General features: G+C 35.5%; 2 protein-coding genes across 6 annotated transcripts; one reads left to right on the forward strand and one right to left on the reverse strand.

The window, feature by feature from the left end:
* Positions 1-340: 340 nt before the first annotated feature.
* LOC112723133 (ADP,ATP carrier protein ER-ANT1) lies at positions 341-9,135 on the reverse strand. 5 transcript variants are annotated; one of them, XR_003163034.3, is made up of 7 exons: positions 8,668-9,106; positions 5,163-5,448; positions 4,091-4,462; positions 3,339-3,747; positions 2,269-2,317; positions 1,302-1,386; positions 341-829 (listed from the first exon to the last, which is right to left on the reverse strand). XR_003163034.3 is itself a non-coding variant. In XM_072207918.1 (5 exons), the coding sequence occupies exons 2-4, from the start codon at positions 5,424-5,426 to the stop codon at positions 3,893-3,895; spliced, it is 651 nt and encodes a 216-aa protein (XP_072064019.1). In that variant the 5' UTR covers positions 5,427-5,448; positions 8,668-9,126; the 3' UTR covers positions 3,087-3,747; positions 3,849-3,892. The 5 variants fall into 5 exon arrangements, 4 of the variants coding, with proteins under 4 accessions (XP_072064019.1, XP_025630161.1, XP_072064017.1 ...); XM_072207918.1 differs by lacking the exons at positions 341-829; positions 1,302-1,386; positions 2,269-2,317 and adding an exon at positions 3,849-3,907 and having other exon boundaries at positions 3,087-3,747; positions 8,668-9,126; XM_025774376.3 differs by lacking the exons at positions 341-829; positions 1,302-1,386; positions 2,269-2,317 and adding an exon at positions 6,922-7,410 and having other exon boundaries at positions 3,087-3,747; positions 8,668-9,126.
* A 13,275-nt stretch (positions 9,136-22,410) lies between these two features.
* LOC112723135 (GATA transcription factor 15) lies at positions 22,411-23,684 on the forward strand. The gene is made up of 3 exons (XM_025774381.3): positions 22,411-22,831; positions 22,938-23,054; positions 23,161-23,684. Exons 1-3 carry the CDS (start codon positions 22,811-22,813, stop codon positions 23,434-23,436), a joined length of 414 nt encoding a protein of 137 aa, XP_025630166.1. The 5' UTR covers positions 22,411-22,810; the 3' UTR covers positions 23,437-23,684.
* Positions 23,685-25,471: the final 1,787 nt, after the last annotated feature.

The following is a 25,471-nucleotide window of genomic DNA, read 5'->3' on the forward strand; positions in this document are numbered from 1 at the left end:
GCATTTGCTTTTTTATTCCATCATAGAAATGAAAAAAAGAAAAATTCGCTATCCTTCATTCGTTAGTGGATTTGTTGTGTTCTTTGTCACATTGATCTATTCAAATATTATGTTTGTTACATGTTAGACTATTGCTATTTACTATTATGAACCAAAGTTTGAAGTCCTGCTTGCTTGCTTCTATCACCTCTGTTTGATTACTGGTGATTGTCTTTAACATATCACCTCTGTTTGATTACTGGTGATTGTCTTTAACCTATGGTTATTTGTATTTTGAATGATGAATATGCCTTACGTTACCACTAATTTTTGAGTACCGAGAATATGTTTAAATTAAAGGTAGTTGCAAGTATCCATCACCTTTGGTGTGGCACATAATATTGTCATTACTGAAAGTCAATATCTTTACGTAATTATGTATGAAATGATGCAAGTCTAATCCAAAATTCACTAATCAGAAAACATGGGTTCCACAAACTTCTTTTTCCTAAGATTATGGTTAGAGTATGATGCGATTTTGTTGCTGAAATCCTATTAGGAAAAGAAATGTTTACTTTTTGATCCCTCTCTCTAGCTTTGATAGAATTATAGCTTAATCTGTTAAAACTTTACAACCTTTGGAGTTTCAGGTGTTTTGGTTTCATTTGAATCATGCTTAACTGTGGCTAGATGTCTTTGTAAATTAACTGATCCAATTCCATGCTTGCTGATTGCAGTAACATTTCCTCTTAAAATTTGTGCTGAGAACTAGTGAGGATTCTCTTGAAGTGCCTTCAAATCCCAAATAAGAGGACTAGTGACAAAGGTCCTATTGAGACGAAGCATCAAGCTGAAAGAAGTAAGATTGTTGTGTCAAATAAGAGTGAGCCAAAACAGAATTTGCAGCGCAGCTCAGAGACTGAGCAGAGAGTAAAAGCCTAGCCCAGCTAATTCTCTTTTTGCCTTTTTTAACTTTTAACCCTGCTCTCTCATTTTCATATTTATCATAGCAAGTCTTTTTGACAAATTATTCAAACCAACAACTACTAACCACTTGAACAAATTATTCAAATACCAATTTGGGATACAGTATTCAGTAAGCAAATAACAAAACATTAAAAAATCACACAATTTGAACAACCCCCCATGGTTTTGATGGATAATAATGAAAATTTGGTGCTGAATTCCATAGAATTGTCACTTCCTATATGTATATCTTATCAAAATTCATGCTGGAGCATTCATTTTATACAATAAGCACCAAAATAAATTAATGGCATAGATCCAATAAATTACTATGGAAAGCCAGATTACAAGCTTACCACCCAAGGCATCCTTCTATGACCACCTAGCACCTTTACGCAACTTCCAGTTTCACAATCAATTATCTTTACTGTATGGTCACCCCTGTACATGGCGAACAAACAAATTCAATCACCACATAAATCTTAAATTCAATTTGGTAAAGCTTTAATTTAAACAGTCTTAATTTTTTTTTAGAGCAGCAATTGATATAAATTTCAACAGAATCATGAAGGTGCAATTGATATATACAAAACAACACTTAAACACCAAACCTCAATTATAAATTAAAATTAGATGCTGAAAAATTATAAAAGCACTTCAAATATTACTACATACACAGCTCCTTTTAAGTGCAGTTCCTAGGCATTAACAACATTACTCATGAGCTTTTCAAAAATTCCCTGTGAATAGAATTTTGTCATTCCCGAATAGATTAAATCCACGGCATAATTAAGTTAGAGTAAAACACCTATTTGATACCTAAAAGATTAAAACCCTTATAAATTAGCTCCAAAAGATATTATATTCTCATATGCTATCTGAATGATCAATATACTAACAACTTATCATGAGGCGACCAATCAATAGTTGCATACATTTAGTTATCACCTACTGCAGCTTTTGCTTGAGCTTTCATTAGCCAAAAGTGACGAGAACTCAAGAAGCACAGAGAGAACTCAAGAAGAAACAATGCAAAATGGATTTCCATTATTAGATCAAAATTCAAAATTACTAATACTAGCTTCTTTATTTGGATTATATCTAAAAATTCAAAACTACTGATTAATAAGGTCAAAGTAACTCAATTATATCTAAAACTCCTGTATCTTAATTCTTAATTGCTTTTAACACAATCAATCAAGTAATAGTACCATATTGGTTATATTAAAACAATGATTATTTTCTTGATGGAATCTAATGGAAAAAGAAGTAATGAGGTAATAATGTGCATGAAGAAAGTAGAGAAGTGAAAGAAATTGATACCCATCCCTGGTGCACAGAGAGCAACGTCATTGTTCTGCTTTATATACCTCTGCATCAGTAAGAAAATTAAAATTCCATGGAACCAAAACCAAAATTAACAATCAAGTAGTGGCACAATCACAAAATTAACAATCGCAGGAAATGGACCAAAATCAAAATTCGATGGAACCAAAACCAAAATCAAGAAGAGAAAAACCCTAAATTCGGTAATTTGATAACAGCACATCACAAGAATTGAACCGAAATAGAACTTCCATAAAATTACTAAAAAGAAATAAGCAATAAAGAGCATCGAGTCAATTATCAAAGCCTCATGAAAGATGAAATGCTAGAAAAAATAATTAAGAGTGAATACAAAAATCGAAATCGAAAACATTATTGAGAGAGGATGTAATTAGAATAATTAGCATATAATAATCATTGAAGTAATTAGAACAAGAAGATGTGAATTTAGTTACAGATCTAAAAGTCAGAAGTTAGAATGCAAATTGAGAAGCAGATCGAGGAGGCGAAAGAACGTTACTGGATACGGAACGTTATTGTGTGTGTTCTAAACAAGGTTCTGAAAGCTAAACATGTACCACCAAGCACCATTAATCAATAATTTTAAGCTCTTTGGGTTCTTCAATTATTTGCTCCAGTAGTACGATTCCACTTGTTGCTGTTTATCTTCCTAATCATAACAGTTTTTACTTCCTGATCAATGGCAGCCTCACTTTGGTTTATTCTCTTCATTTTATTTCATAAGCTCATTGGTCAAAATCTTGAAATACTATCCGATACACAATGGTTAAGGTTTAGGAAATTGAGTACGTATATCAGAATAAACAATATGCTAATATTTATCTTCTATCATTTTATCTCCTATAAAAAGTAAATGAATTGTGTTAACAAAATAATGGATGTCTGACCATGTACAATATTCACAGTCCAGAATATAAATGAAGGTAGATTCTATGGTGCCTTTTATTGTGGTGCCTAAATTGCCTAACTTACTTTTATAAGTAAAAAATAAAATATATAAAGTAAAACTAAAATATTTAAAAGTTTATTAAATATTATTTTTTTACCTTTTTTAGTAAGTTAGGCATCATGATTTAGGCACCATAGCATTCACCATAAATGAATTGCACTTTGAAGTCAAGCTAAATGGTAGATAGGTTTTCTAGGTTCAAATTGTATTTCTCCCTCAGAACCTGCATACTAGTGCCTAGATGAGAAGCAGTTGAGCTGATCATATCCAGCAAGCACCCCAGCTCCTGCGACACCAAGAAGCATATTTGCGGTAACACCTCGGAATAGAGCTAAAAAACCCTCTTGACGAACAATCTCACGAAATGCATGCCTTGCGTTATAATACTTGTTTGGTTGTCCAGATGTTAGCATCATTCTCCGACGCAGTGTGTCAAACGGGTATGCACAAACCCCTGCTGATGTTGTAATGCTCCAACCTAAGAAGAAACTAGCAAAGAAATTTCCCTGTGGAGAAATAAATGAGAAAGGCTCAGATTAGAAAGAAGGATCATCAAAGAACTGAACTAGTGCTAAGTGACTAGTCATCTGAAATACTGTTATCTGACTTGCTAAATGCCCTGAAGATGAATACTCAAACTCAAGGGTTTGATCATCTCATGGAAACCTGCGTAATCAAGGGTCACTTCAACATTGGGCCCACATATTATTGTGAAACTGAAACAGACTAAACAGATTACTTGTCAAGATACCATAAGAATTTTCAGTTAAAGCATCAAGTATCAACTACAACTTTTCCTATTCATTGTGAAACATTGAGCTCTCCTTCAAAAATATAAGTACTTCTTACCTCGAAAGGCCCAACTAAAATGATAGGCTTCACGGTGTCATAGATCCCGAAGTACATCCCTCGGTACATTGTGATTCCCACTATTGACACCCCAAATCCCCTGTATAAGCCAACAACTCCATCACTTAACAAGGTTTTACGGTACACATCAACTAGCCCCTTAAACTGGCGCTGACCGGTAGCACGACACTCCAATGCATCAGTGCCCAATCGTGTTCGTGCATAATCTAAATGATAAAGAAGCAGTGAAGTAGTTGCTCCCGCGGCACTTCCTGAAGCCACATTTCCAGCAAACCACTTAATGTACCCATCTCTCTCTTTGGATTGCCCAAAAATGCTTTTGAAGTAACCTTTGAATGCAAAATTGAAAGCCTATAGACCAATCAACTGTTTGCTCAAACATTATTTCAAACAAACACAGAAAACCATTATTTGAAAGTTGACACACAATCACATTATTGATGGGAATATACAGCAGTAAAAACAAATAGTCTTCCATATGTATTGGCCATTATTTTATTTTAGTGCCAATACCTTGCTGATGCTATTAGACATGCATTGACAATAAAAGCACATAGAAGGCTTCCAGTGTTAATTGCAAACAAACTAGACACATTTCAGAAAAATGAGATTGGCTATTACAACACATATTTGCATCATCCCACCAAAATGCAATAGAATAACATATTTCCTCTTAGAGCAATGATAGAGTTGTCTCTGTGTGATCTAGGTCACGGGTTCAAGCGTGGAAACAGCTACTAATGTAATTATCATGTTAAACTGCGTACATTACACCCTTTGGATGCGGCCCTTCCCCGGACCCTGTGCTAACGCAGGATGCTTGTGCAGACCGAACTCAATACAAGATGGATACAAATGCAGCACATGCCAGATCCATGCTATGTTTTCTATTTCCACTTCCTTATTTTATCTATATTACTAAGAGATACATGGAAAAGCAATAAAAACTGTGGAAGATTACAATGAGCCATGACCTATTTACTTCACAAACTTGAGAAGGGTCTAGAGTTGTCTAATACCAATCAAGATGTCAATGAAGTGAATAACTCACCTGTGTAGGGAAGTATCGGATGACATTGGCCTGGTTACCTCTCCAAAAGGCAATGACACCCTCTTCTGCAAACACCCTCTTAAATCCATCACACACACCCATGTATGGTTTCTTGAGTTGCCCTCTTTTAATCATTTCAGCTTGGTTTTGCAATAGAAGTTTCACTCTCTCGATTGGTGCCGCGGCACTCTTCGATATGATTGCTGCTACCCCTCCCATTACAAAATCCTTTGAGAATCTTTCATATTGTGATGATTTCACCATTTTTCCCCCTCTTCTGTCTGATCTGAAAGGTGTAAAGAAAATAAAAACAGAATAACAAGAAAGATAAAATCTCAAAGCATTAAACTATTACATACATTCCTAGAGCAAAAACAGGATGAATTTCACAAGAGAAGAATGAGCAAGTAGAATGGAAAGCAAAATGGTTGAAAAATTTAGGATTACCAATAACATAGAAGTTGCATTCATCAAGCACACCAAGGTGGAATGAAGCCTTTAATATCTTACACTCAAGATTGTCAAACTCGCGAGTCTAAATAAACTCGTAAAACTGACCTAGACTCGACTCATAGACTTGTAAGAGTTTACCTATTACACTTTTTTTTTAAAATATGTATATATCATATATAATATATATCAAATATACGCATTCAAAATTAACAATTTCAACCTCAAAATACATAATAAATTAAAATAGTACTACAATTATAACAAGTACTTTAGAACCAAGGTTATGAGAACCGGACCAGTCAATGAACCGGTAGAGTGACTGGTTCACTGGTTCAGAGGTTCAACCGGAGTTCAACTGGAGTTCAACCGGTTTAATTAAATATTAAATAAAATTAATAAAAAACCTATATATAAAACTTTAAATATATAAATTCAATAATTTCTAACTTAATAAAATTCATAATTTTACAATTTTACATAATAAATTATTCATAATTTAGTATTAAAGGTCCACAATTTCACAATTTTAAATATTGTTCTTTAAGGAATATATTATTATGATTATGACCATTAGAGAGTAATACATATTCCTATAAAATATCCATTAGTATATAAAAATTTAAGATATAATAAAATTGAAGACGAAAAATTCATTGATAGTATACTGATCGAGTTAAATTGAAAACTAAATGACTTAATTTTCACTAAATTTATTGATGACTTTAAAACAACTAAACGAGACAAAGAATTTCCACTCAAACTGCTAGAAATTGAAGATCTTGGCAACATTGTCAAGTCAAGGCTAATTATTCAACGTCAATTCTCTTAATATACAATTCAATTATCCCTTTTTGGGTTGCTAATATACAATTCAATTGAAAAACACATTGATGAAATCTCTTATTGTGGAAAAAGCATAACTGGAAGAAAATCTACTGCATGAAGGAAGCATGCGTGGGTCATCAACATGATATGGAAGACCACTGCGTGCTCCTAAATCTCGACACTTGGCAGCTGCCTGAAATCGCCATTAGAATGCAACAAGCCTCTTATAACTAACCAAACCCTAACTAGGTTCAACAAAATCAATGCTTTTCAACAACAAAAACTCATAATACAGACAACTCAACCTCCAAATCCAAAAAATCCAGAAACAGAAAAACTAAGTGAAACAATCCAAACTAAATTCAGAATCACATTAAGCAACAACCTAACGCAGAACACAATCCGAACTCAGAATCTAGTAAAAAAAATCAAGTCAGAAGCCAGAATCTTAAAAATCGAAACTGAAGAAGCAGCGGCTTACTAGAGACACGGTGAGGGAGGAACGGCGGTGACAGTGATCTCAGAAGAGGATCAGTTTGCGACGGCGAGGCCCCGAGCAGAGATTCCAGGCGAGGCTCCGGGCAGAGATTCAGAGAGGAGAGGACGCACTTGAAGAGGATTGAGTAACCGTTCGCGTGATGTAGAGGAGAAGAGGATCGAGGACGACGATGACGATGGCACCCTCTGTCACTGCCGACGACGACGATCACAGCGGCAGGCTGGGGTGACGGTGGCTGGTGGGGCTTCACGACAAGCACAGAGACGGTGATGAAGAGAAGAGTGGTGGCGGCTGGGGGATGACGGTAGTGGCGGTGTTTGCTCTGATAGGGTTAGTTGGGTGAAATTAGGGATTCATTTTGGTGTGAGAGTGAGAGAGAAGAGAGGAGGGCAGGGACTCAAGGTTCTGAAAACCGGATCGGTCATCAAACTGCTCTATTTACTGATTCACTGGTTTATTGATCCAACCGGTCTAGCCGTGGTTCAACCGGAAAAACCGTTTCATGATAAAATAATAAGTAAATTATAAATAAACATCATAAAATATCTTTCAAATTTAAATCCCTACACAAACTATCACCAACTAAATGTAATTAATCATCAAAATATGCAAAATAATTGCAGTGCACAAGTTAAAGATAGACAATATTAACTTAACAATTGAGTCAAAAAGTAAAACAAAACAGGCTCTTTTAATTCTTTTATGCTTGTAGGCTTTAATATAATCATTAATATAATCATTATCATACAGAGGAACTTTCTTGAAGGAATTTATGGCAACCAAAATAGGCCCTACTTTTGTCTGAATGGTACAAGATATGATTAACAAGGTTAAATATTGAAGTTGGTTAATCAGACCAAACAAGAATATTTCCCAGTTGTCTCACTGAGTCCAGCCAAATGGAAAAAACATCACTGTGTACTATCGTAATTCTAGATCATATCTTACTTTCCCATCAGGCAGTGAAACAACAGACTCAGTTCCAGAAGATGTTGTTATCTTCACCACTCACCAGCTCCTAATTCCCATTTGAAAGTTGAAGCCAACACGAAATGACGAACTTCAGAAGTAAGGGAAAGAAATAGAAAATTCTAAACTATCCATGTCTTACTAATAATGAGAACAAAAATACTCAATCTCTTAAACTCAATAATTACATCAGTTATCCAACTAAATAATTGGATCACAGTTATCATAAACTGATTTCAAAGCCTAGAAGCAGAGTGAAATTAAAAACATGAAGCATATAATAAATCAAAAGATCACCAATTGCAATTTTTTTAATAAGAACAGAAGTTAAGAACAATGAAAAATGAAGAAAGATTAACATTTTTCAACCCAATTTTAACAAAGCTCATCACAATGATTAACAACAACAAAAAACACCGAAGGAACAGTGAATCAGTAATATGGGCAGTGCAATTTAAAATTTAGAAGTTATCAATTTAAAATCTATCATCAAATACAATCAGTGAGCAAAGCCAATCAACCAAGCACTGACTTAGCATTCTGTTATGATTCTGTGACTAGGAAGCAACAAATTCAGCAACAAATTCAAGTTACAGCAACAAATTTAACAAATCCTAGTAAAGTCCCGATTTACAGCAACATTTAGACAGCAACAAGGCAAATTTATTGATTAGCAATTTTTTCAGCAAAATGCAAAAATACAGGGAGAAGGGAAATATGGAGAAGAGAGAACAGGGAAGCGATGGTGCAGGGACTCACCAACGGTCGACGGCGAGTCAGCGACCACACCACGGAAGGCGACGAAGCAAGAGACAACCCCACGAGTTGCTTCTGCCGCCGGCGACGAGACAGGCGAACCACGAGATGCCAGTGACACTGGGAGGCAGAATCGAGCAGAGACAACCACGGACGACGAGCAGCAACCAACGCGCACAGCTCGAGCACTCACTGGCGGAGGGAGGCGCGAGCAGCCGAGCCAAGAGGAGAGAGGCGAGATGCGAGCACACGACGTGGAGGATCCGGTGAAAGGCCCGAGAGCATGATGACGGTAGTTCTTGAGTGCGACGGACGGCGGCAGCAATCTCCCACTCCGACAGACGGCGACGACGATTGGTGGAGGCTGCTAGGGTTTGCTTTCTTTGGTGGAGGGTAGGGCATTTGCTGCAGGAAGGAGTGGAGAAGTGGGGGATAAGTGGATAACTCGTGCAATCTTTTCCCTTTCAACAAAAGAAACGACGTCCTTTTTGTAAACCGGCCGGCTTCCGGTCCGGTCTGACCGACCGGTTACCAGCCGGTTTAGCGGTTCTCGAGCAGTTTTAAATTGACCGGTTTTTCATATTGACCGGACCATTTTCTTTGTCGGTTTTCGATTGAATCGGTTCGACTGGTCAGTCCGATCCGGTCCGGTTTTTAAAACATTGGTGTTACGCTGTTTGGGGGTGGGTTTTATTTTTTTCATTTTTCCTTTATCTAAACGACAGTGTTTCGATGCTGAAGGGGGAGAACCGAGACTTTAGAAAACCTTTCCGGTTCATTAATTAACCGTCAGTTCAATCAATTTTTTGTCAAACGGTTTTGGAAATCAATCGAACCGGTCAGATAACCAATTCTCGATTAATCGGTCGAATCGACCGGTCCGATCCCGTTTTCAGAACCTTGTTTAGAACACACACAATAACACTGTAATTTACTAAATTTGCAACTGCAATAGCTTTCAATGACATAAATCAACATCATTCTCCAACAAAACTAAAATAAATTCAACCCTTTTTCCCTTTACAGATTACAATTATGAAAAATGAATTAACAATGATCAGAATTCAGACATTCAAAGCTCAGACTATCACAGAACAACTAAAAAATTGAAGTCAGTAACAATAACAACTAAAGAATGCAGTAATTCGGTAACAAACTCAAGTAACAACAACGAAATTTTTCTTATAAAACATACCTGAATGGAGCAGAGAAGCGGCGCAATCGTGTAGGCAGAGAAGCGGCGTAATCGTGCAGGCAGAGAAGCGGCGCAGTCGTGCAGGGACGTTCGGACGTGTGCGGCTGTGCGCGAACGAACGATGGCAGAGGACACGACGAACGGTGGTAGAGACTTGACGTGCATCAAAGCAGAACAGAGAGCTAGACTGCGAGAGTACGGAGAAGCATAGCAGAAAATAGAGAGCGACGTGCGGCTGTGCGCGTAGCCGAGCAGACGAAGGAGACGCAGGCGATCGGCAGCGAATGGCGGACGGCAGAGGTCAGAACATTGAGAGAGTGAGAGTGAGAAAAGAGTGAGTGACCGAGCCAATTAGGAAAGTGGAGCCCTTTAATCCCCAAGTATGCTTGGCAACGTCCGATACAAAGCGATCGATTAGAACAACGGGTGGCGAATTGGGTAATTTGTAAAGGAAAAGTTCGATTGTAGAATAAAAAAGTTCAAAATTTAGAGAAAAGGAAGAGAGAAAAAGAAAAAGAAGAAGAACGAATTACAGTTCGGGCAGAACAAAAGAAAGTGCGGTTGTTGTGTGACGAACGGAGACAGACAAGTTGGAAATCGAATATCCTTCGCCTTTATCTCTCTTTTTCTATTTCTGTCTTAGAAAATAACAATTATCGTGCGTTCCTCCAGGCTCCACACCATAAAAATCCTATATTTTATCTATGTTCTTTATATATCCTGGCATCCTGCCAAGTTTTCTTGGTTTCGCTGCCATATCCAGTTGCTGTAGAGAAAGTCTTGTACAGCTTAATTTTAATTGTCCTTTTTTTCTGCTAGCACTAGTACAATATTACATACATTTCAATGATATTTGGTAACTAATGGGGGCTATATTCGTACGATTTTTGGTTTTTATTTCTCAATGTATCTCTCAATTTGGTAGATTAATAATTAATTTGTGTGAATCTAAATTTTATTTAAAAATTTACCGTTAATCAGTAAATTATTATGGCCATGAATTCTTTACTCCTACTTTTTTGTAGGAGTATGATTAACCATCATTAAAATAATTACAAAATATATCCCTTTTTTTTTGAAAAAATTACTAATTAGATTGTGATCTCTCAAATTTTTTATTTTTTAACTTTTTTCCTTTTCTTTTTTATTTTAGATTCAGAGAACCCTAGCAGAATGGAAGTTCTAGACCCTGTACCTTACGACTTGCGGAAGAGCTATTCGTTACTATAGATGCATCTGATCTGAGTAGCGGATCATGATGCCAGGGAGTTGTTCACAGTGGAAGAAGTTGGGAAATGCTAGAGTTTTTCTTCCAATTTCAATCACTGTTATTCTCTCATCCTCTTCTCGTTCGCTTATCCTCGCCACCGCAACACACCTCAGACGACGCGAGGACTAATCCGCCGCCGCCGCGCAACCTGCTTCCACCGTCGCTGCGCAAAACCCTATTTTTGCGCCTGTGAGCTTCTCCTCCTTCCTCGAGCTTTTGCTCTGCTAGCTTCTCCTTAGCCAGTAACGTTCCTTCGCCTCCTCGATCTGTTTCTCAATTTGCATTCTAATTAGATCTGTAACTAAATTCACATCCTCTTGTTCTAATTACTTCAATGATTGTTATATGCTAATTATTCTAATTACATCCTCTCTCAATAATGTTATCAATTTTGATTTTGTATTCACTCTTAATTATTTTTTCTAGCATTTCATCTTTCATGAGGCTTTGATAATTGACTCGATGCTCTTTATTGCTTATTTCTTCCTAATAATTTCATGGAAGTTCTATTTCGGTTCATTTCTTGTGATGTGATGTTATCAAATTACCGAATTTAGGGTTTTCCTCTTCTTGATTTTGGTTTTGGTTCCATCGAATTTTGATTTTGGTCCACTCCCTGCAATTGTTAATTTTGTGATTGTGCCACTACTTGATTGTTAATTTTGGTTTTGGTTTCATGGAATTTTAATTTTCTTGCTGATGCAGAGGTACACAAAGTAGAACAATGACTTTGTTCTCTGTGAACCAGGGATGGGTATTAGTTTCTTTCACTTCTCTACTTTCTTCATGCACATTATTACCTCATTACTTCTTTTTCCATTAGGTTCCATCAAGAAAATAATCATTGTTTTAATATAACCAATATGATACTATTACTTGATTGATTGTGTCAAAAGCGATTAAGAATTAAGATACAGGAGTTTTAGATATAATTGAGTTACTTTGACCAGATATAATCCAAATAAAAAAACTAGTATTAGTAATTTTGAATTTTGATCTAATAATGTTAATCCATCTTGCATTGTTTCTTCTTGAGTTCTCTCTGTGCTTCTTGAGTTCTCATCACTTTTGGCTAATGAAACTCAAGCAAAAGCTGAAGTAGGTGATAACTATGTGTATGCAACTATTGATTGGTCGCCTCATGATAAGTTGTTAGTATATTGATCATTCAGATAGCATATGAGAATATAATATCTTTTGGAGCTAATTTATAAGGGTTTTAATCTTTTAGGTATCAAATAGGTGTTTTACTCTAACTTAATTATGCCGTGGATTTAATCTATTCGGGAATGACAAAATTCTATTCATAGGAAATTTTTAAAAAGCTCATGAGTTATGCCGTTAATGCCTAGGAACTGCATTTAAAAGGAGCTGTGTATGTAGCAATATTTGAAGTGCTTTTATAATTTCAGTATCTAATTTATAATTGAGGTTTGGTGTTTAAGTGTTGTTTTGTATATATCAATTGCACCTTCATGATTCTGTTGAAATTTATATCAATTGCTGCTCTAAAAAAAAATAAGACTGTTTAGATTAAAGCTTTACCAAATTGAATTTAAGATTTATGTGGTGATTGAATTTGTTTGTTTGCCATGTACAGGGGTGACCACACAGTAAAGATAATTGATTGTGAAACTGGAAGTTGCGTAAAGGTGCTAGGTGGTCATAGAAGGACGCCTTGGGTGGTAAGCTTGTAATCTGGCTTTCCATAGTAATTTATTGGATCTATGCCATTAATTTCTTTTGGCGCATATTATATAAAATGAATACTCCAGCATGAATTTTGATAAGATATGCATTTAGGAAGTGACAATTCTATGGAATTCAGCACCAAGTTTTCATTATTATCCATCAAAACCATGGGTTGTTGTTGAAATTGTGTGGTTTTTTAATGTTTTGTTATTTGCTTACTGAATACCGTATCCCAAATTGGTATTTGAATAATTTGTTCAAGTGGTTAGTAGTTGTTGGTTTGAATAATTTGTCAAAAAGACTTGCTATGATAAATATGAAAATGAGAGAGTAAGGTTAAAAGTTAAAAAGGCAAAAAGAGAATTAGCTGGGCTAGGCTTTTACTCCCTGCTCAGTCTCTGAGCTGCGCTGCAAAATCAATTAGCTGCAAATTCTGTTTTGGCTCACTCTTATTTGACACAACAATCTTACTTCTTTCAGCTTGATGCTTCGTCTCAATAGGACCTTTGTCACTAGTCCTCTTATTTGGGATTTGAAGGCACTTCAAGAGAATCCTCACTAGTTCTCAGCACACAAATTTTAAGAGAAAATATTACTGCAATCAGCAAGCATGGAATTGGATCAGTTAATTTACAAAGACATCTAGCCACAGTTAAGCATGATTCAAATGAAATCAAAACACCTGAAACTCCAAAGGTTGTAAAGTTTTAACAGATTAAGCTATAATTCTATCAAATCTAGAGAGAGGGATCAAAAAGTAAACATTTCTTTTTCTAATAGGATTTCGGCAACAAAATCGCATCATACTCTAACCATAATCTGAGGAAAAAGAAGTTTGTGGAACCCATGTTTTCTGATCAGTGAATTTTGGATTAGACTTGCATCATTTCATACATAATTACATAAAGATATTGACTTTCAACAATAACAATATTACGTGCCACACCAAAGGTGATGGATACTTACAACTACCTTTAATTTAAACATATTTTCGGCACTCAAAAATTAGTGGTAACATAAGGCATATTCATCATTCAAAATACAAATAACCATAGGTTAAAGACAATCACCAGTAATCAAACAGAGGTGATATGTTAAAGACAATCACCAGTAATCAAACAGAGGTGATAGAAACAGGCAAGCAAGACTTTAAACTTTGGTTCATAATAGTAAATAGCAATAGTCTAACATGTAACAAACATAATATTTGAATAGATCAATGTGACAAAGAACACAACAAATCCACTAACGAATGAAGGATAGCGAATTTTTCTTTTTTTCATTTCTATGATGGAATAAAAAATAAAATGCTTCACATTATAACAATCTCGGATGATGCACGGAGCACACTAGGCTGAGCCGAAAGGTCTGAAACACAAGGGAACAAGGAAAGTGTTAACACAAAGGATGGCAATCCATTGTGCAAAACGGTGTTCGTTGATTGTGAAGGAGGTGTCTAAAAGTTAAAGGTTAACCTAATGTAACTGTAGCATAAGAGAATTGGATAGCAGAGAACTGCAAATAGAGGCTTTGGCTGCCACAAACCGGCAGACTAGCTATAGTCAAAGAATACTGCAGCTCCCAATATATGCAAACCAGATAATGCAATCTGCATGATTATATTCAATGGACAACAAGATTAAACTTCTAGAACATTTTGGATCCACCAAAAAAGTGTAATGCCGCAAATATTATCCTAAGAATGGGTGTCAATGACATGGATCTTGGTCCAGCTCAGAGTCAATTCAATGATACACCAAAGAGAATGCAAAGCAAAGTCCCCAATTCGATTTACCCTACTATGAATTAGCAATCACTACCACTACCAAATGAGTCCCTCACTCCACCCGATGTCTTTTTGGGATGAATTTCAAGTCTTTACCAGCTGTGTGAACTCTTCTTGGCAATCACTACCTGAAGGCAAAAGAACCATGAAATGATTCGCCATAAACTAGCATCAAGCCATAACAAGAGTATAAACCTCAACCTTTGCTAGTTGAGGTTTTGACGTTGAAAAGGGAATGGTTCAACAAGGATTTGATCCCCTCATGCTCAAAGTTCAGATTTGATTGGTCTTTACACTCAATTTTGTTTCGTTTTCATGACAATAACATTCTTCCTAACTACTGAGTAGTACAGCAATATCATCACTATTATCCCCAGAATCAAGGCTGGAAGAATCAAATCCAATTGGTAATTTCTGAGTGTGGAACCTAATAGCTGTGTTGAAATCATTAAAAAATCTTCTGAAATTCAAATTCGAATCCCCTCTGCCTCCAAGTAGAAGCAGCAGAACACACACTTTGCTTTGTGACATTGAAGTGCAAGTAATTTGAAAAAGCTAAAGCGCAATTATCAGAGCCAAAGGTGAAGAACCTGGAATCAAAGGCAAATCGACCAATATGGGATACAAAATCATGGATAAGACCATGTTCTTGTTGAACACTCGCTGAATGAAACATGGTTTTTGCCAAGGTTACAACTACCATATGAATAAGCCAATAAAAACACCAAAAACTAATAAATATAGTAGCAAGTAGAGAGAGTTGACATGAGAAACACCACCATTACCACCACCAACAACAACCACAACGTGTGTTAACCATTTACAACATAGAAAGTGCGTGTGTGAGGAGGTCAAAGTCTAAGAGAGGGTCAAAGAGATTGAAGAAGTAACAGTGCAAAGAACAAAGAAAAAACATATGAAATGATGAATTGAAAAGGCATAATGATTAGGTGAAAACTCAGGTGAAATCGACTTCACGTGAAGTTGATACCTAAGAGCCGTTAGATGATTTGACTGATTTGACTAAATTTTCATCCAACGGCTTTCAGGTATCAACTTCACGTGAAGTCAACTTCACCTGAGTTTTCACTTAATGATTAACTAACCTCCAAGCGTTGAGGCAGAGTCTTGCGCGGCGGCGGCAGCAAGTTGCGGCGACGGCGAGGATATGCGAACGAGATTTGCAGCAGAGGAAGAGGATGAGAGAATGGCAGAAATTGAAATTGGATGAAAAACCTAGCAGACATGCTTCTCTTCTCTGAATGCTTCTAATCTGAAATAAAAAAAAAAAGCTAAAAACTAAAATATTTAAAGAATCAAAATCTAATTAGTAATTTTTCCAAATCTGAAGTAGTTGAGTGGCTTTATCTGGGCCTTCAAGCTAAGCATGCAAAAAAAAAAAAAAAAACACCTTACGTTTATGCTAAGGCCCTAATTGATCTTGAACTATTATTGCAACCACCTTTTATTTTCTGTCTTCTCTCACTAACTTTTCTCTCGAGCCTATCTTCACTGTCTGAATGATGTTACCATTTTCCTGTGAAATTCTACCATCATTATCTCTGTCTTGCTTTCCCCTTCTTTATTCTAAAACCGTCTTCTGTTCTAGGTTGTCCAAACCCAAATCTGAAAGAACTGAAGATGATTTGATAGCTGTTTAAGCAGTATGCGTGCATGCCCTGTTTATATATTTTGATTAGAACCGTAAAAGGTAGTTCAGTGGCTTTGCTTATTAATTATTATTAATGGTTTCTTATCGTTTGACTGTTTGTGTCACAAGGATTTCCAATAGTGTGATGATTTTAATATCGGCCACTGAGTATTGTATATTTCATTGTATCGAATGGAAGATCTCATAGCAAGTGGAATTATTTTAACAGATGGGAGCAGCAGACAAGTTTTTGTTGTTGGTTAAATTGAAACAAATTAAAGAGAGGTTATTTTGTCAAGTTACAGGAAATTCAAAATGAAAATGTATTTTACACTATACGACACATGATTAGAGTTTAGTGAAGGTCATCCAACGGCAAAAGAACCACGTGGACCACGCGTCTCTCTACTCTCTTCCTTATGTCAATGCCATTACGCATTCTACATTTTAAGTACTAAGGGGAACAAGCAAGTTTACATAACCAAAGTATGGAGCAAAGGGTTGCATCATTAATAAAAAATTACATATTGTTCATCTCAAAATATTAACCTATACTATGTATATTAAATAATTTAATTGAATACTGTGTTAACAGTCACCTTAATTAAAAAAAAAAAAAAAAGGATGTGATGTGTTAGCTTAAAAGATAAGGGAGAGGTCCAGCACATTACAAGAAACAGTGTTTGAATTGAGTAGCCACACTTTTAGGCTTTTTCTTCTTATTACTTATTAGTACTACTCCACTCCACTTTACTTGTCTCTTTCTCTTCTTCTTCTTCTTCTTCTTCAGCAATGAGGTGGAGTCTAGTGGCAGTGTTCCTCCTTAACACACTTCTCTTGCGTGTCGCAATGTCAGATCAACACCTAAAAGCTACGTCTCGCGAGCAGATCCAGTGTATGCAGTGCTCCACCTGCAACAACCCATGCAACCAACCTCATTCACCGCCTCCACCCTCGCCGCCGCCACCTGCCTCCACCAACAACTGCCCTCCCCCTCCTTCCTCCGCCGGCACTTATTACTACTACCCTCCTCCGCCACCTGCTCAGTATGTGTACTCATCACCGCCTCCTCCGGCGTCTTCTGGAGGTGGAGGCGGAGGCGGAGGCGGCGGAATCTACTACTATCCTCCGCCCAGCAACAGAAACTACCCGATGCCCCCGCCGCCGAACCCAATTGTACCGTATTTTCCTTTCTACTACTACAACCCTCCGGCGGCGTCAACTTCTACGGCGGCACCTCGGAGGGGATCGTGGTCGGTATTGGCGGGTAGTTTGTGTTGGGGTGTGGTGATGTTATTGGTCTGATAAAAAGGGAAGAAAAATGGTGGAAATAATAATGCAGATATTTGCAAGGTTATGAAAGTTGGCATAAAAATGAGGGATCGGAGTTGAAAATTGCAAGTTGGAAGCAGCTGAAATTCCCAATTTGCCCTTCTCTGAACCCATGACATCATCAGGTGCTCCTCGCTGTAATCATGCTTCTTTCTTTCTTTGCCGAATTTCTAATTGCAATATTATGTATGTACAATATGATTGAGCTGCAATTTGTTCACAATTTTCATGTAGTGAATTAGTAATAGTATCACATGTCTTTGATGTCTCTAGTCTCAAGTAATTAATGATAATAAATCAGAGAAGAGGATAGCGATTTGATTCCAATTCTGCTAAATGTTGCTGCCAACACTGTCCGATACAACATTAATTTAAGATGCAATGGGCATTGGGCAACCTATAACGAGTTAGGGGTGGTGTGTATATGCCTTATGCATGCTACTCTCAAATAAAATCGGTGGATCTTGAACACTTGAACCGTTAAACCGTTTTAATAGACCCTACTATACTATTCCTTAACGTTCCAATTATATTTTTGCTATCGACTCAATAAATGTATGTCTCTTGACACTTTATTTGACTCTACCTTTGAAGATGCAGACTTTAAGTAGCTTCACCAACTCCTTTCTCTTCAAATAATAAGTATCCATATGCAAAATAACATTCTACACATGATGAACATTATTGGTATTGCACTTTTAATATTGCTTCCTTCCAAATTCCAACCGTTTCTCGTTTCTCCACTGGGCAGTCACGGTTGCACTTGCTGTACTATCTTCGTTTTTGCCTTCACAAAAAACATGAAGCATTCAACAGTAGTTTATTGACTCTTAATTATTGCACGGTAAGGGTAATATGATCACCATCACAAAAATTCCTACTTTTGATTATCAAGTCTACTAACAGAGATTATGAATAACGTGAATAATAAATATAAATAAATTTAATTAATTTAAAATTTAAATTTTAAAATTAAAATTAACTTTTTTTTAATTTATTATTTAAATTATTCAGAAAAAACGTTGCACTCTTCTACTTTTTGTTTGATTATAAGAAAGAAATAAAAAAAAAATGTGGATAAACGTTGGTAGGAATTAATTAGCTGGAAGGCATACAAGCTATACATATAAATTGTGACGCAGAACATGGGTCCTGCCAATGGCATCCATATCCAAATTTCTTATTGACACTACTTCCAAATAAGCTAAAGCTTGGTCGGTGGTCCCTTATATACAATAGGTGTTCACTCTTCCCATCTCATGCATGGACATTATTGTCCTCGAACTTGTAATTCATCAACGGAGACCAAACATAAATGTTACTCACAAGCTCACGCTGTATATGTGATCTTCAATAAATAAATTGAATCAAACTACATTAAGACACTTGGAGTTAAAATGTTTCCTGAATTTTAATATATAGTTTCATTGGATTTCAAGTTCTTTTTTTTCCTTTGACATTTCAAGATTTATAATCCAACAGTTGTCGGGTTGTCCTTTTCTCTTCTCTTTACTTCTTTTTATTTTGCTCCAAAACATATTTGTTGGTGGAGAGCAAGTTATCTTCGTATAAAATAATTTCATATAAAATTAATAGTTAAAAGTGATTAGATAATTTAATATATTTAATTAAATTATTATTTAATAATTTTTAATTATTAATTTTTTTTTTGTCTTTCTGCTATCAGTCCATGACAGATCGAAATTCCAGTTAATTATTTGCTGCCAATAACTTACGTCTATGGGCCGGCATTCTTCTCCATTTCGAGAGTTAGAGTTATAAAAAAAATTTAGTAACAGTTACAAGTCAGCTGAGGCCCAACAGAATTGGGTATTTAATGGCCAGCTATGGCCCATATTGGCCAACATTACACAAAATTGAAAATTGAAAAGGTATTTCTATTTGGATCAGCTCAGAAGCCTTATCCACTTCCTTCAAAACATACTTATCAGCCGTACATAGTATACAGGAATACTGTGGACTTAATACTTTTGACAATACACGTCCAAAAAAAAAAAAAAAAACTTTTGACAATAATATACTATAAAAAATGAAGTCTGAAGCTAGTATATGCATTGCAATTTGGAAAGATAAGGGGCTCACAGTCGCGTAATAATGAAAATTAATAGGATTAAATGTCTAAAATAGTCTTTAAATTTTAAATTATTATTCAATTTAATCTTCGATATTTTAAAAATGATCGATTAAATTCTTAAAATTTGAAAAAGTGCATTTTCATTAGTCCCTTCTCACAAAGGTGTCGTTTAAATATTGATAATGTGACATTTCAACTGTATGCTGATGTGTATTAAATTTGAAATTGATTCAAATTGGTATCTTAAATTGCTTAATAATATTTAAAATAGTCCATTTTCAATTATAAAATCCTAATCTTCAAACTATTGTCTTCCCTTCTTCGACTTCTCTGTTGTCTTCCAGTTCATCTTGTTTTCTCGTCTGCGTGAGTGATGATGGGTGGTGGGAAGAGAAGTCAAAATAACTCAAGTAAGAACATCTATGGAGGGAGACCTTATGGCAGTAAAGGAATGTGCAATAGGAGAAGTAAGAACACCATCTTCTGTAATTGCGGGTTTCGGACGGTAATGAAGTACTCAACGACGATAGAGAATCTTGGTAGACTATCTAATGGTTGTCCAAACTATGAGGTAAGGTTATGGCTCTAAAAAAAATGTTAAGATGGTTTCACTTTGAGTTTGAATTCACCTGCGTTTTTTATTTTGTAGTATGAATCCATTGTAATTTTTTCTATTGGGCTGATGGAGGTGAAGAACTAGTTTGTGCAGCACCCATTTCACAAGAAATTTTGCATGAGTTCAATTGGAGGATGACAAACTTGGAGAGTGATGTTAAGACCTTGAAGATGATGACAATGGTTACCTTCTTAAAAGTGAAAAAATATATTTTAGCTTAATGAACGAACCTACAAGAATACATATAATTTAAATATGTGTTGAACTTAAAATTAATCCAACCACATTAACTTGCAATTAAAATAGTTTTTAGGTAAGTGTACTGAGGTTGTAGTTTAGGATGAATATGAACTGAAAGATAGCGGAGAGGTCGAAGAAGAGAAGACAATAATTTGGGGATTAGGGTTTTATAATTGAAAATGGACTAATTTGAGTGTTATTAAGCAATTCCAAGTACCAATTTGAATTAAATTTAAGTTTGGTACACATCAGCATACAGCTGGAATGCCACATCATCAACGTTTAGACTGCGAGGGACTAACGGGGATGCACTTTTTTCGAATTTCAGGGATTTAATTGGTCATTTTTAAAAATCGAGGACTAAATTGAATGGCGATTTGAAATTTAGAGACCATTTTAAGCATTTACTCAAATCAATAATCTCTTTATAAACAAATTTGAAACATGCTTCAGCCTAACAAATTAAATCTAAATCAATAGTCTCATTTTTTGGATATGATCCCCATGATGTATTGTTTATGGTTATGGAGAGTTTGTATATTTTTAATTAATATAGATTCAATTATTATTTTTTTTAATTTCAAAACACAAATAGGAGGTATTCAATTAGAGGATGATGATCCCATTTGAGGAAAATTGAATTTAAATTTTGGGGTTTCACAAATCGGAGGATCAGATTTATATAATTTATAAATTAGAGGGTTAGTTTTGTATTTTAAAAATTTGAAAAAATTAAAGTTCACAAATCGAAGGATCAGATTTGTGTAAGTTCACAAATTGGAGAATCAATTTTGTGTTTAAAAATAAAAAAAAAAAGTTAAATTTCACAAATCAAAAGATCATATTTGTGTTCCAATTCATGTATTCAAGGTATACACAACATTTTTCATACTATATGCTGAACCAAAAATTAGCAACAAGATGGTAGATATGTGCCTGTAGCCGGTGGCTAAAAAGTTGTATTGTACTAAAACCAATGGGTGTTACAAGTTAAAATTACTGATCACTAAAGTTGTTTCATTACATTCCGAAAACTATAATTAAAAATTTAAAAGCATACACATTTGGAGCGGTTTATAAACTTGTCTTCAAGTGTGGTTTACTTTGCGAATTCCAAATTGCAACCGCGATGGGATGAGATGGAGAAAACAGACAGCAGTAAGACAAAAAAACCAAAATCATAATTGCTCGATGTACCCTCACAACAAAAAGTAGTATGAAATATATCTATACATAAGGAGCTGTCCTTATCGATTGCCCATCTTTATCCCAATCCCCAGCACTTACCATTTTAGCAGTAAGGATATAATGACTTTGCATAAAATAATTTTCTTTTTAATTTGTAGTTTTTGTCATAAATACAAGTCTATAGCACTTAGGGTTATTTGGTCTGGATTCATTCTGTGAGTTTTATGTATAGAAGTGTCAGCTGGTGTGTCCAAATTTCGGATGTTGATAGAAGCTAAGGGATTAAAAATTGGAGAAGATTTAGACATTAAAAATTTTCATGAAACAATTGAAATATACGAAGATAAGACATGTCATTCACCAGGGTGATGAAAATCTGCTCATAGTATGAAGGTAAATTATAGATATTATTTCGTTAATTGTGTTTTCTACTAATAGTAATAGTAAATTTTAATGGTTAAAACCTACTAATATGCTGTTGGGGAAAGAAGAGGAAGTAATTTAATTCCAGCCTCCTTTTCAAATTAAACCTATATACGGGAAGACTGCGTTGAATAATGATGTAGTGATACAGTGACGAAAGCTGTGTCTCTTTACGACTACTTTACGTGTAATAATGAATAAATAATAATTTGGCCTTTCTTTTCAACTACTACCATAGCATTTTACCGTTCAATTATATTATTAGCAAGTAAATGAATAACTAACTGAGTGGGAAAAAGGAACACACGAAAGAGTGGCGCGCATTCGATGAATTGAGAAATGGTTTGGCGGGTGATGAGTTGGGTGAGAAGGGCAGGACGGTAATTTTAATAAATGAGCGAAGAGTTAGGGTTTTTTCTTTTCTTTTTATATTTTTTGAGGTGGCGTTTTATAAAGGGAGGAAGCATCTCTTTTTGTTTTGTGATTAGATCTGCTGCGGCCGGTGAGACCTCCCCTTTTCTCACTCTTCACTGCACGCCGCCTTCTTCCGCCGCCGCTCTTCATTTCCAACATTCTGACCTCATTTCGCTTCTCATTCTGACTCTGATTCACCCTAGCTCCATCCTATAGCTCAGATCTTCTCTTCTACCTCCTAACAATGGTGGATTCAACTGGAAAAGTGAGTACTTACTTACTCTTGGCTTCACGATTCAGTGATTCGTGATCCTCTCTCTTTGATTACTAATTAGTCATAGCTGATCACCTTAATTTGTGCTGCGATGCAGGGATCGGACTCCTCCGGCGGCGGTGGTAAGAGTCCAACCACCGAGCTGAAGAAGACGTGCGCCGACTGCGGCACATCCAAGACTCCCCTATGGAGAGGTGGTCCCGCTGGCCCTAAGGTAACGCCGCCTTGTGTTTCGATTCAATTTCATTACGCGATCTACCAGATCAGCTCATGGAATTCCTTGATCTCACGTTTCTTACATTCTATTTCGATCTGTGTAGTCTCTATGCAACGCGTGCGGGATCAGGAGCCGGAAGAAGAAGAGAGCCATTCTCGGAATCACGAGAGGAACCGCCGACGATGTTAAGAAGGGGAAAAGGAGCAACACCGCCGCCAATAATAGCTTGAATTTCAAGCAGCGGTTTATGGCATTGGCGAGGCAAGTCATGACGAAGAAATCGAATAATCTCGCGCACAGCCACAGGAACAAGTTGGGAGAGGAGGAACAAGCAGCTGTTCTTTTAATGTCCCTCTCTTACGGATCCGTTTATGCTTAAATCCCCTTATCAATTCTAGAATTGATTAATTAATTACTAAGAGTTTATTGGAGTTAGATTAGTTAGACTTAGATTAGATTAGATTAGATTTTGTTCTACCATGTACCTGTACTACCGCTTCCCCCCCTAACCCTTTTCTAAGTGTATATGTAATTTGTTTCCTTATGATGAGTGTGTGATCATGAATGAATGTAACGAAATCATCATTCAAGTCCAATTTTGGTAATTTTATTTATCTATGTTTCTCATTGTTACGCCTTGTTTTTTTCTTGCATCGTTTTTTTCATGCCCTAAATTGCGATTTTGTTGGTATAAGTATAACCACCCGAAATTCTTGTGAAGAATTTGACACTGCAATCTAATTTCAGGCACTATCAACTCTTTCTTCCAAGGCTACAACACCGACAATTATAGATCGGGGGATCAGTTGTGTCGCATATACACATGTGAAATTGATGTAAGGACTTGCCCAAGTAAAAAATGGCGGTATAATTTCATGATTAGGTTTGTTGATTCATCTAATCTTTTTTCCCGTTGCGTAATGTGTAATTTCACTAATTTGTATTTCAAAAAAGTCAGAAGGGTGGCAAAAAGGAAAGAATTTTAAAAGAGGAGGGAACGTGAAATTCATAGTTCCCGCTAGTTTGACTCTAGAAAACATTAAACATGTACATTCAAAGGCTATTCAGGTTCAAGAATCAGCAGTCAGACTCACACACTTGTGTCATTGTGTGATTGTGTCCTTGTCCGTCACATTTCAAGGCCACCGTCATTCACTCGTACTCATCATTTGTGCCTATTAAAGTTGGAGCTTTTACAGTATTCATTAATTAAATAAAAAATTACTTATCAAATTAGTTACTATGATTTATATATTATTTTTTCAATATTTTTTAAATAATTTTTTTATTCATTTAAAACCACTTGTTAAAGGTATTTAGTGAAGAAAATTTTAAAATTTTTTAATAGAAGTAATTTTAACAAATGTTCTTAGCACGATCCTAATTTTTAATAATTTTTTTAATGATATTCTTAACTAGTAGTCTAGTACCCACCTCTAAAGCAATTGTTAGTAGATATTGTTTTCTTAAAACTAAAATATAGATACAAATGGCGTTTTAGATCCTTTCCCCTCATTTTCTTTCACATTAGATGATTAGAAGTGAACATTTCTTTTCCAAGTCAGAAGATTTCTTTTATCTATTGATATTTCTTTCAAAAAAATAGTGTCATTTCCTTTTCTTTCCTTGTCTTAACGCCAACAAATAGGTAAGATTACATCTTAACTAAATATGGCTTTACTTCAACAAATCTATTCTCTTACATATGTAGTTCGAATTAGCTTTATTAACTAATATAAATATAACTTTTATTATGTCTAAATTCTGCTTGAAAGCGTATATATCGAAGAGAAGAAATCTGGAAGTAAATAAGAAGTGGCTGAAAACAATGGTGCTGAAACTATATAAAGGAGATTAGCATTTAATCTTTCAATAGAAGTGTTAGGGATTAAATTAAAGATTTATTCTTTAATTCTAGTTCCTTCTTTTTCTTTTTTTCCCCTCATCGTTTAAACAAGAATAGTAAAAGCTAAAACATTTATAAGTTGAATATCATGTATCTTAAATCATATATCTTGTTAATGTGTTAAATATACAAATTATGTATTGAAAAATTTAAATTTTCAAGTTTTCAAAGTGTTTATTGTATAAAAAATATACAATAATTAGAAAATATTTTATAAAAATAAAACCTTAACAGATAAAGGATAGTTGTTGGCAAAGGCACGAGCCAAACAAGCGGCAACTAAGATCCCCTTTTCTTTCGTCTTCAAATTTGTTTTGTTTTTTGCCCCAATTGCGACCTATTCTAGCATTCTCGTTAAATACCTTTTTTCCTAAAATAATAATTCGCACTATTATTGAACAAAAAAATAATCCCATTGGACAATGGCATCAACTAAATCTAATGTGTAAAGCATCCCGCCCTTTCAACTTTGTCAACCAAGCAAATCACACTCGCTTCAATTTCATAC

Source organism: Arachis hypogaea, chromosome 11 (assembly GCF_003086295.3).
Source record: "Arachis hypogaea cultivar Tifrunner chromosome 11, arahy.Tifrunner.gnm2.J5K5, whole genome shotgun sequence".
Taxonomy (NCBI): Eukaryota; Viridiplantae; Streptophyta; class Magnoliopsida; order Fabales; family Fabaceae; genus Arachis; species Arachis hypogaea.